Consider the following 12,868-nt stretch of genomic DNA (forward strand, 5'->3'; position numbering starts at 1 on the left):
CTGGCTTTATGTACTATGTGTGTGTCTGAGTGTATATATGGCACACACACCCTATGCGTGCAGGTGCCTGTGCAGAATAGAAGAGGGTGCTGGATTTCCTGGAGCGAGAGCTGTGCATACTACCCATGGGTGCTGGGAACCAAACTTGAGTCCTTTGGAAGAGCACCAAACTTTGTTAACCTCTGAATTATCGTTCCTGCCCCTTGTTTTGTTTTGTTTTGTTTTGTTTTTTTCCAGACAGGGTCTTATTAGGTAACCTTGGCTTGACTGGAATTCCCTATATAGACCAAGCTACTGGAACTCATAGAGATCCAAGTGTCTATGCCTCCTGAGTGCTGGGATCCAAACTCATGTGCCAGCATGTGTAACTTTGTCTTTCTTTTTTAGCCCATGCTGACCTTAAACTTACTGTGTAGTTGAGACTGACCTTTTTGCTTTGACCTCCCAGACACTGGAATCACAGATATGGGTCACCACAAGCTTCCTTTAATTACTGTCTTACTAGTCATTTCTCTTAGTGAATACCTGGCCTAGATTAGGCCCTCTATGCCATTCGGGGCTGACTTCTGTTCTTCATATTAAGAGTGTGGTTTTAGCAGGACAGTGATGGCACACGCCTTTAATCCCAGCACTCAGGAGGCAGAGGCAGGCAGAGCTCCGAGTTTGAGGTTAGCCTGGTGTACAGAGCAAGTTCTAGGACAGCCAGGGTTACACAGAGAACCCTGTCTTGAACCACCACCACCACCACCACCACCACCACCACCTCTTCAATGTGATTTTAGTGAGAATTGCATATTACCTTGTTGAGAAGGCCATAAGAAGCTTAAGGTAGATGTCTAGAGAAACAAAATTACAGGAGAGCTGTAAAACATAAAGCTTTGGCTTTTTAAACATGTATTTAGCTGTGTTTTATGTGGAAGTGTTGATTCTCCCTAGGTACCTTATTGACAGCCGGTGGTTCAAGCAGTGGAAGAAGTACGTGGGCTTTGATAGCTGGGATATGTACAACGTGGGGGAGCGCAACCTGTTTCCTGGACCCATCGACAACTCTGGACTCTTCGCAGGTAGAGTATCCTCAAGTGTTCCCCAGCAGAGGGTGTGTGTGTTTCTGCCATGGTCATCATGAGCATGTAACTTCCATAATGTGAAGACATATAAGCATTCGTTAACATCTGTAGTAGACATCTTTGCAGATTATGGAGGAGAGGTTAAGTCATTATTTTGCCCTAAGAGCATGCTTTTTGTGTTACTGTTCTGTTGCTGTGAAGAGACACTATGACGATGACAGCTTATAAAAGGAGCCATTTAATTGGGGGCTTACAGTTTCACAGAGTTAGTTCAGGATCATCATGGTAGAGAGAGTATGGCACCAGGCAGGTGGGTGTGGTACTAAGAAGTAGCTGAGAGCTTTGCATCCTGATCATCAGGAAGAGAGAGAAAAAGACAGACAGACAGACAGACAGACAGAGACAGAGACAGAGACAGACAGGGCTAGGTGAGGGCTTTTGAAACCTCAAGACCACCCTTCACTGATACATCTCCTTCTCCTTTCCAAACAGTACTTCCATTGGGGACCAAAGATTCAAACATGCAAACTTATATGGCCCACCTTCATTCAGACTGCCACATTTTATAGCATACTAATGTTTTTTACATTTTTATTTTTACTGTGTATGTGCATGATGTGTGGTGAATATGTGTGTGGCAGTGAGAGACAGTGTGCATGTTAAGGCTGAAGCACAGCTTTATGCGGTTGGTTCTCAGAAGATATCTTACCTATCTACTGTGTAACATTTTGCCTTTAACATTTTTTTTTTCCAATTGTGTGTATGTGTATCTGTGAATGAGCTGTGTGTGTCAGTGTAGTTTCTGAGGAGGATCCAGAAGGGAGTTTTGAATTCCCTGGAATTGCAGTAGATTGTGCGCTGCTCAGTGGAGATGCTGAGGACTGTACTCGGTCCCCTGCAAGAGCAGGACGTGCTCTGCATTGCTGGACTACCTCTCTAGCCCCTTAAGTTTTCTTTTTCTTTTTTAGGTTTTGGATTTGTATGTAACCATGAAGAAGAAAAATCATTTTAAATTGCACCTATAATCTGAAAATTGTGAACACGCCTCCTCTCTGCTTTTCTTTCATTGCTGGAGATCAAATTCAGTATTCTAAGCAAGTAGTATCCAGCAATTGATCTGGGTGTTGATGTTGTTTTTCTGTTTTGTTTTTTGTTTTTATTTGCGAGAAGAGGGTCTTTCTACATAGTCCTGGTTGTCCTAGAACTGACTATATAGACCAGGCTGGCCTTGAACACAGAGATCTGCCTGCCTCTGCCTCCCCAGTGCTGGGATTAAAGGTATATGCCACTACACTTAGGTGTACCCACAAATTTTTGATACCCGTGAAGTAGGACAAATTGTATGTATATTAAGAGTCAGCAGACATCTCTACTGACTGTATTTATCATAGAAATAGTGTAAGGTGAGGTAGAAGCTCAGTAGAGTTGTGGCCTTTGACCTCGGCACTTTCCTGTTAAGTGTTTTAGTAGAAGTGATGGTTGGTCTATTCCTATGGCTGCATGGAGAGATGGCATGGCTGGCTTTTCCAGATGATCTTTTCTCACCTGTATCCAGAATCTGTCGCAGGCAGGCAGGCAAGCAGGCAGAAAATTTATTCATACACTTAATATATTCCTGTGTGGTTGTCTTCGGTTGTGTGTGCGAGTGTGCTCATGAGTAATCTCTGGTGTATATGTGGTGTGCATGTGGAGGTCAGAGTGCAGCTGATGGGAAGTGGCTCTTTCTCTTACCATGTGGGATCTACCATCTAGGGACCAACTCATGTCCTCAGGCTTGGCAGTAAATGCTGTTACCTGTGGAATCATCTCTCCGGCTCCCTGGGTTTCTGTTGTTTGATTTTGCTCAGGCAGTGTCTTCCTGTGTTATTTTAGCTGGCCTTGCACTTTAGTTAATCCTCCTGCAGTTTCAGTTACAGGAGTATGCCACTCCAACTATATTCTTGTTTTATAGATAGTTTTGCTGTGTTCCTTGGCTGGCTTCAAACTTGCTATGTAACATAAGCTGGCCTCAAAATCACTGCCTTCCTGCTTTAGCCTCCCAAGTGATGAAATTAAAGTCTGACTTTCAGATTTTTAATTAATTTTATATTGTTTAGGTTAAAAATGTATATGTTTGTGTGTGAGACAGGGCAAGTGTGTGCATGGCTTAGTACAAGGTGTGGACTTAAGGACAATGTCTCTTTTCTACAATGTGGTTTCTGGGAATCAAACTCAGGTGGTTATGATTGGTGGCCAGTGTCATGACCTGCTGAGCTGTCTCACCAGCTCTTTGTTTCTTGTCAATGCAGGATCTTAATTAAGGATCTAAGGTTGGCCTCAATTTTGTGATGCTCTTTGTTTCAAATGCTAGGATTAGGTATCTACTGCCAGGCATGGCTAGCCCCTGATGGTTTTAAACTTATTTTAGATATGGTCACATTATGTAGACCAGGTTGGCCTTTAACTCACAGAGGTCCTCCTACTTCTGCCTCCTTAGCGCTGAGATTAAAGCTATGCCCTATCCTTTACCACACCTGGCCTGTTTGTTTGTTTGTTTATTTATTTATGGAGTTTTTATTTGTTTTATTTGTTTTGAGGTGTGATCTTGTATAGTTCAGGCTGGCCTAACTAACAATGTAGCTGAGGTTGACCTTGAACTCATGTACTTCTTAATCTACCTCCCAAATGCTCAGGAAGATAATTCTATTTATTAACTTACTTATTTTGAAGCAGGGTCTTGGTATACAACTTGGATACATAGAAAGTTTGTAGCTCAACCTAGTCCAGAACTGTGTATGTACCCAGTTAAGTCTTGAACTTACAGTCTTCCTAACTCTGAGTGTTGGGATTGCAAATGTGCACCATAATGTCTGGTTGAAAGGAAAATTCTTTGGTTTTTTTTGTTCGTGTTTCATGGTGGCAGTGGAGGAGGAGGACGAGGAGGAAGAAGAAGAGGGGGAGGAGGTGGTAGTGGTGTTTGAGAGTCTCTCTGTGCTGCCTGTGCTGGCCTTAGAATTGACCAGTCCTATTTCAGCCTTGCAGGGCCTGTGGAATTGTAGGTCTGGACATCATGTTGTGGGAACAACTACTTGACAGATGTATTGAGCAGGGAACAGGCCTGTCACCTGCAGAGCAGCCCTTCTTATTTCTACCTGTCTACTGAAACAGTTTTCAGGTTTTGCTTTGAAGGCTGTTTCACATGGGCTATGCAGGAGAGCGGTGAAGTAGGACAAATTGTGGAGGTGCTAAATGTCAGCCAGCATCTACAACAGATAGTGTAAGGAGAGGTGGTCAGTAAAGTGACCTCTGACCTCTTGTTTCCAATTATGTGTTGAATTTTTCCAGTCCTCAAACTCCTTCTGTAGCTGATCACCCTGATGCACCTGACCCTCCTGACCTGTCTGCTGGGTACAGAGTTAACAGGTATATACTACTTCCAGGCCTGGCTCTACCACCACGCACACCTGGCTCTTTTTTTTTTCCTTCAATTTTCTTCTGGAGACAAGATGCCACTATGCAGACCTAGCTGGTCTGGAACTCAACAGAGATGCATCTGCCTCTACCTCCTGAGTGCTGGGATCAAGAATATGTGTTATCAGACCTGGCTCCTATTTAAAAAAAAAAAAAAAAAAAAAGTCATCTGCCTTGGGTTACAGCTGAGTTGCACCTTCACGGGTACTTTCCTGGCTACACTGGTCTGAGAACAGTGACTTCTGTCATCCTCAGAGTGGGTGTTGATAAACAGGCTTAGCAGGGAGTATACTTTGTGGCTGGCAGGTGATGAGTCTTCTTGGATTTTCTGCTGAGTGTGTTTCATATGTCTCTGTGATGGATGCAAAATAGATGTTTAACCTGTTACATATTTACTTTCCATTCCTGCAGTGTCCAAGAGAACTCTGACTTGGAATGTTTAATACCAAGAGTGGTTAGGTGTTAGGGGCATGCAGCCTAGTGGTGGGGTACGTGAACTGACATGCATGTAGCTTTTGGCTTGATCCGAACAAAAAGTAATCAGATAAGGAGGGCTGTAGATGCTGCTCAGAGATGGAGTACTTGCCTAGAGTGCGCAGGCCTTGGGTTTGATCCATATAACTGCAGACCAGAAGTAAGTTAACTCAGAATGCTGCTGGGAAGGCATGTGCACCTTTGATATCAGCATTTGAGAGGATGGGGCTGGAGAACTGTCATAAGTTCATACTGCCTGGGCTATATACTGTTTTATTTCAGGCCAGCCTGGGATACATAGAGAGACCTTGTTTCAAAACACTACACTGCTGAGATAACCCAGTGGGTGAAAACACTTGGCCTATAGATCTGACAACCTGAATTCAGTCCCAGGAGCCCACATAAAGGAGGAAGGAGAGCACTGCCCCAAGAGCAAGTCCTCCAATTTCCACCTGTGCCCTGTGGAATGAGCGACCCTCCCATCCCCCATAGAAATAATGAGTAAAATTTAAACAGCTCCCTAAGTACAAAAAGACTAAGTACGTTGTTAACTGAGGTCATTGGGATATATAACAACGAGACTGTTTGCCTGCCATGCTTGATATCCTAGGTTTATTCCCAGTCTCTGAAAAAAAATAAACCAACAATAGCAGAAACCCCCAAAAACAAGACTATTGAATGACTTAGTAAAACAAACTTGTGTTGTAGAGAGAGGCCTGTTGTAGAATCTCATCACATCATACCCATTTGATGCCGTATCCTGTCCCCCAACCCCTGTTTTTTTCCTGCCATGCTGGGAATTGAACTGAGGGCTGTGGGCATGATTGCTTGGTAAGAAAATACTCTCCAGCCCTCAGTGCCTCATTCATTTGCCTTAGTGAATGTGTCATGTATAGATGGGAGATGGGGTCTGAGTTCAAGCACTATTTATAGGATTGTTGTAAGTATTTATAATTAGTAACCATCCTACTGTTCCGCCCCTTTGAGACAGTCTTCCTGTGTAGCCTAGGGTGGCTTTGAACTATATGTAGCTCAGGATGGTCTCAGCCTACCTGAATGCTGGGATACCTGGCTTTTGGTTTTCTTTTTTCTTGGAGAGGGACCTGAACGTTGAACTAGAGCCTTGCTTGTGAGAAAATTGCTCTACCAGTAAGCTATAGCCCAGCCTATGCCTGCAATAGCTTTTACCTCCAGGTTTACTAATAACTGTTTAATTCCTGCAATGTGGTTTTTATTTGTTTGTGGGTTTTTGTTTTTTTGTGTTTTGTTTTGGTTTTTTTGGTTTTTTTTTTTTTTTTTTTTTTTTTGGTTTTTTGAGACAGGGTTTTTTTCTCTAACTTTGGCAGCCCTGGAACTCTGTTGGTGGACCAGAGTGACTTCAAACTCATAGAAATCCACCTGCCTCCCAAGTGCTGGGACTAAAGGCATGTACCACCACTGCATAGCTTACAATGTTTTAGTGTCCTCTCTCCCTACCCCTCTCAATACTAGTCCAGGCTTATAATTAGCCATTTTATGTTAATTGTAGAACCTTGAAGCATTTAGAAAATGCAAGTTAAAAGTTTTCTTATTAGACAGTCAGTGGCCAAACACCTTTAATCCCGGCATCTCTGAGGAAGATACAAGCAGATCTCTTGAGTTCTAGGCCAGCTATTGAGCAAGTTCCAGGATAGCCAGAACTACACGGAGAAACTCTGTCTGGGGGGAAAAAAAAGCCAAACAAAAACCTATTCCTATTGAACTCAAGTTCATGGATTTGGCAGCAAGTACTTTTACCTGCTGAACCATCTCCCATCCCATTTTCCCTCCCGTCTCCTTCCTGTGGTGCTGTCTCCTTCCTGTCATCTCCGCACTTGGGGAAGTGGAGGCAAGATTATCAGAAATAAAAGGTCATCCTTAGCTGTGTAGAAATCAAGGTCACACTGTACTGCGTATGACCTTCCTAAAAACAGACAACAAAAACGAGAAGTGGACTAGTAAGCCCCAGGATCCGGGAGGAGCTGGGGAAGGGCAAAAATATGGCTAAAATATAGCTCAATAAATTTTATTTTAGAATTTTTCCCCCCTTGAGAGAGTCTCACTATGTAGCCTTGGCTGTCTTGGAGCACCTACATAGACCAGGTTGACCCCAAATTCACAGAAATTCACCAATCTCTGTCTCCCAAGTCCTCATATTAAAGGGTTACACCATCATGTCCACCTTCAATAAATTTGACTTTAAAATAAAAAAATGAACGAAGAAGACCGTTTCCTCCCTACCCTTCCTCCTTATTCTTTCTGAGATAGAGCCTGGCTGTGTTGCCCAAGCTGACCTTAAACTTTGGGGCTTAACCTATTCTTCCTCAGCTTCCTGAGTAGCTGAGACTTTTCATAGGATGAACCACGGACTCCAGCTCACTTTTCTTTCAAATTATAGAAGAAATACAAGTTCCTAAGCAGAACAGGACTCCGGATAAGGAGTGGACAGGTCTGCTTTGTGTTAGGACAGTGACAGGGTTTTGGAATATTGTGCTTGTACCTGTTGAATCTTTTCTTATGAAAAATATGTAACACTCTTATGGGGAAAAGAAAAATGAGACATGTACTAATTTCCTTTTTCAGATCCTGAGAGTCAGACCCTGAAGGAACACTTAATCGATGAGCTGGACTATGTGCTGGTCCCAACTGAAGCTTGGAATAAATTGCTAAATTGGTATGGCTGTGTGGAAGGCCAGCAGCCTATTGTCAGAAAAGTGAGTTCACAGGTTGTTACACCTGCTAAGTTCCCCTTGGGTACACTGACTTCTCTTATTTCCTGGGAAGACGAATGTAGTTATGTGGTTGAAAATGAGCAGTTAAAACTTTGTTTTGTTTTGTTCTTGTTTTGAGACAGGGTTTTTCTGTGCATCCCTTACTGTTCTGGAACTTTCTATGTAGACCAGACTGGCCTCAAACTCAGAGATCCTTATGCCTCTTCTCCCCAAGTGCTGGGATTAAAGATGCTCTCCTCTGCCAGGCTTGAGGCCAGGCTCTTGTTTGCTGAGACAGGGACTCTGTAGAGCCCAGGCTGGTCTTGCACTGGTCATCGCCTGCCTCTTGAGTGCTGAATTCTGGCCCAAGAGACTATTCTAGTTCTCTGTAGGAAAGGAAGTGTTTGTGAGTAATTCATGATGTTCCTAATTAGCCTCCAGTACAAGAGCTGCCTGGTAGTTTAGGGTGTCCATAGTACTTGGAGCCCAACACTTCAGTTGGGCTGTATGGACATAAACTAGTACATTCCACCTCTTCCTTTTTCCCAGGACTAGGAATGATCCTAGGGCCCCATAGATGCTGAGTGTCCTAGCACTGAGCTATATCTCCAGCCCTCTTTTTTTCTTTGAAATGGTGTCTTACTGAGTTATCCAGGCTAAATTTGAACTCACTTATAGCTCAGGGAGGCCTAGAACTGTCACAGTTGAGCCTTTTCATTGAGGCTCCTGGATGCTGAGATAACTAGTGTGAGCCACCATGCTTACCTAACACCTTGGCTAAAGCTGTTTCCCCTGTGCTCATGAGGCTGATTGTACTGCTGAGTAGTCAAAAAGTAGGTGTTCAACTGCATAGAAGAACGTCTCAAGTTCTCACACTCTGAGACACACACTTTGAAAAACACAGCTTAGTGCCTTTGGTGGAAAGAGCTCATGTGATCACTGTCTTGTCTCTCAGTTATTAGGTTTTCTTACTAAAAAGGAATCACAAAAGTCCATGCATGCCTGCTGATACGTAGATAATATGTGATTTTTCATGTTCCTTAGTAGGGCAGAGCTTCATCCTTGTTTCTCTTTCTTTCTTTCTCTCAAGACAGGGTTTTTCTGTGTAGTCCTGGCTGTCCTGCAACTCAGGGTATAAACCATACTAGCCTCAAACTCAAGATCCTCCTGCCTCTGCTTCCTGAGCACTGGGACTAAAGGTGTAGGGCACCATTGTCTGGTAAGAGCTGCATGCTTTTTTTTTAATTTTTAATTTTTTATTTTTTAAGATTTATTTATTTTATGTATGAGAGTACAATACCACTCAGATCTCATTATAGATGATTGTGAGTCACCATGTGGTTGCTGGGAATTGAACTCAGGACCTTTGGAAGAGCAGTCAGTGTTCTTAACCACTGAGCCATCTCTCCAGCCCTCAAGAGCTGCATTCTTAAGGAGTCATTGTTTCAAATCAGAATCACCACCACTACCAACCTACCTCTTCCCTTTTTAAAAACTTTCCATGTAGTGTAGATGGCTTCAAACTCACTGTGTCACTCAGGCTGGCCTTGAACCCCTTTGCCCTTCAGTTGAGTAGTCTTGTGTCACCATGCAAGGCTTCAGAACTTTTTTTTTTTTTTTTTGCCAGTTTGAAACCCTTGGGCGTGTTAAGGAACAAATGTTAGGAGCATACAGCCTTCTTTAGAGGTCTAGAAATGCTGCCAGTGTAGTCATGTAAACATTCTGCTGAGGTTTGACAGACTGCAAGGCCAAAGCAAGAGTTTTCTGTTCAAAGCTGACCTTGCTGACCTTCTGAGACCTGTCTTATAAGGCCTGGTATATCCGCACAGACCTGTCTCTGGTTCCCTGAAGATATACTTGGTTCTTCATCATAGCAGGGAAAAATTGTAAAAATCATTATACTGATGATGTAAGTCTATACTTTGGAAAAATGAATAGAAATTAGTTCTTCTCAGATGAAATGTGGGGATGCATTGCCTTTATTTCTAGCATTTGGAAGAGGTAGAGTTCTTTGATTTCAAGACCAGTTTAGTCTACATAGTAAGTTCCAAGCCAGTCTACACAGTGAGACCTTGTCTCAAAAACAAACAATTCCTGGCAGAAAGTTTTCCTGAGAGGTTTTAGCTTTTCTGCTGCTGAGCCATGTTGCTTCCAGGACTGTCCAGGTGTCTACCATGGCTCCTTCACCCTTGCCTCTTCTTGTTTATAGGTTGTGGAGCATGGCCTGTTTGTCAAGCACTGCAAAGTGGAAGTGTATTTGCTGGAGCTGAAGCTCTGTGAGAACAGTGACCCCACCAATGTGCTAAGCTGCCATTTTAGCAAAGCAGACACCATTGGTAAGCACCTGCCAGGGTTCTGGGTGTCTGGTGAAAGAGTACAGGGTGGTATTGTAGTTGATGAGGGAGAAGCTGTGTTGCTTTCTTAACTCTTGTTACTCAGCTGTGGTCGTCAGTCCAGACTTGGAAATCTTCCTGAGGGAATTTTTATGAAAAATCAGACCTGAAAACTGTGTTCTATAAAACAGGACTTGGGCAAGCAAAATGGCCAGAAAAGTAGCTCAAGCAGGCTTGAACTCAGTATATAGCCATGCATAGCCTTGTAGTCCTGATCCTCCTGTCTCCACCTCCTAAGTGCCTGGTTTATATGATGCTAAGGATTGCATTCACAGTCTCAGAACTCGGAGGTCCTCCTAAATGCTGGGATTAAAGCTGTGCACCACCACCACCTAGCTTCTGGTGTCTAACTTTTAAGTTACTTTTCTTTCTTCATCTTTTCATCTTCTCTTCCTCTTTTTTGTTTGTTTTGTTTGTTTGTTTTGGGGGGGGGCTTTGCTTGTTTTTTTTTTTTTTTTTTTTTTTTTTTTTTTTGGAGGGAAGATAGGTTTTTATACTAAATTTTATGTTGACCTAAAACATTCTAGTAGCTTTGAACTTGTTGGCGCCCTTCACCTCAGCCTTCCAAGTGCAGGAGCCACTAGACCTGGTTCTCTACATGAGCCCTGTGTTATCAAGAAGCAGAGTGAGCTGCAACTTGAGGGAGGGAGGCCTCTGAGAGACGGTTTGCCTTAGGAGTGCAAGCAAGTTATGGTCTTTAAGCATACCATTTGTAAAGAAAGGGTGAAGATTGGTTTGCCTCAGCTAATATTTATTTATGAGGTTTCAAGACAGGGTTTCTTTGTATAGCCTTGGCTGCTCTGGAGTTTACACTGTAGACCAGGTTGTCCTCAAACTCAACAGAGATCTGCCTGCCTCTGCCTCTCGTGTGCTAGGATTAAAGGCTTGTGCCACCACTGCCCGGCTTGCCTTGGATACCTTTAACTTTATTTCTGGAAACAATCCTGAGTGATGTTTTTGCCTGTTTTTAGCAACTATTGAGAAGGAGATGAGGAAGCTCTTCAACATCCCTGCAGAGCGTGAAACACGGCTTTGGAACAAATACATGAGCAACACTTACGAGCAGTTGAGCAAGCTAGACAACACTATCCAGGATGCTGGGCTGTACCAGGGTCAGGTAGGAGGGCCCAAGCCCTGCCCAGCCAGGCATCGCTGACTGGGGTGTGTGTCAGATCTTCTGGCAGTAAGCATGTCAGAAGTAGGGTGTGTTACACTGTGCTCATCTGGTTTCCCCTTTCATTCAGGTGCTAGTAATTGAGCCCCAAAATGAAGATGGCACATGGCCCAGGCAGAACGTGCAGTCAAAGTAAGTGAATCTTCTCTCCAGTGTACCTGGCACAGGTGCAAAGAAAGGGGAAAAGGGAGAGGGTTGTTCCGAATTAGATGAAAAATCAGTTTCTCATCCCAGCTGCATAGTATTTGAAGCACCAGCCTTTCAACAGCCTGCCTGACATTCACGTATGAGATAGTTATCAGGGTTCTGTCAAGGATGAGAGATGGGGAGGAAGAAGAGGGGTTGGATCTGATATTGCCACTTTGCCAGAGTGGCTTTTTGTGTGTTTGTTTGGCTCTTTTATTTTTCTACTTGTAGTTTAGAGGCTTTGAGAAAGAAAGAGGAGGACTAGGGTGAGGTCTTGTATGACTTAGGGTGTTGGCTTGCTCCTACTCGACTCTTCCCCGTGACCTCTTACAGATTACTGCTCAGCTGCTAGGCTTGGATTTCAAGCACAGTCACTCCAGGAGATGTTCCCGTGGCTTGTGAAATGTGCACCCTTAGAAGGTTGCAGTAGGAAGTGATGGCTTTTCTCTATGACGTAGTGTAGGGACATGAGTATTTCCTGACCTGATGACAAACAGAGCCAGATGTAGTGATACATGCCTGTGTTGCAGGTAGGAGGGGGAGTTCAAGGCCATCCTCGAATACATAGTGAATTCTAGGCTAGCCTGAGCTATAGGAGACCATATCTGCAAAACAAACAAACAAACAAACAAACAAACAAACAAAAAAAAACAAACCTGTGGCTGGGGTGATGGCTCATCAGGTTAAGTTTGCCATGCAAACATGAAGAAGAAAGTTTATATTCCCAGAACTCACCCATGTTGGGTAAGTGTGGTAGCCTGCCTATAATCCTAGTGCACAGGAGGTGGAGGCAGGGAATCTTTAGAGCAAGCTGTCCAGCTAGTCTAGCAGAAATGGAAATGGTCTCATTTTGCATTCAGTAAGAGACCTGCCTCAGTATAAAGTGAAGAGCAGTAAAGGAAGGCACCTAACATGAACCTCAGCTTCCACATGTATGTATGCACACATACACATTTCCCACATCTGTGCATATGCAAAAAAAAAGTTTAATAGAAAACACCCTTTTGCCACAAAATGTTCGCCTCCTTATCACAGGACTTAAGACTATGCTTTGCAGGTGTGATTAAATTAATTATGTTGGAATCAGGAGACTCTTCAAGTGGACACATTATAGTCACGAGGCTCCCTGGAGGAGAGTATGAAATCAGGAGCAGAGGCAAAGCAGTGAATTGTGAGAAAAGCTTTACTGACTTTGAGCCAAGACACAGGAATGAAGGCCTCTGCAAAGATCTAGGGACTCTACTGAGAACTGTACCTGGGACATCTTGACTTGAACTCAGAACTCCTTTGAATTTTTATTTTTTATATGTGTATGGGCATTTTGCTTGTATGTCTGTCTTTGTGTTGTGTGTGTGTGTCTGGTGTCTGTGTATGCTAGAAGAGGGTACTAGATTC

At 43.4% G+C, this 12,868-nt stretch overlaps 1 protein-coding gene across 3 annotated transcripts in view; it reads left to right on the plus strand.

Annotated features, from left to right (window-relative positions):
- The window catches only part of Usp4 (ubiquitin specific peptidase 4), a 41,803-nt gene that overhangs the window by 2,119 nt on the left and 26,816 nt on the right, over positions 1-12,868 (plus strand). For all 3 annotated transcript variants that reach the window (XM_034483648.2, XM_034483649.2, XM_076917384.1), the window contains 5 exons: positions 937-1,064; positions 7,593-7,723; positions 9,930-10,056; positions 11,085-11,230; positions 11,358-11,419. In XM_034483648.2, coding sequence (XP_034339539.1) covers positions 937-1,064; positions 7,593-7,723; positions 9,930-10,056; positions 11,085-11,230; positions 11,358-11,419 — 594 coding nt within the window. The remainder of the gene's footprint in view (positions 1-936; positions 1,065-7,592; positions 7,724-9,929; positions 10,057-11,084; positions 11,231-11,357; positions 11,420-12,868) is intronic.

The sequence above is a fragment of the Arvicanthis niloticus genome, chromosome 21 (assembly GCF_011762505.2).
Source record: "Arvicanthis niloticus isolate mArvNil1 chromosome 21, mArvNil1.pat.X, whole genome shotgun sequence".
NCBI classification, from domain to species: Eukaryota; Metazoa; Chordata; class Mammalia; order Rodentia; family Muridae; genus Arvicanthis; species Arvicanthis niloticus.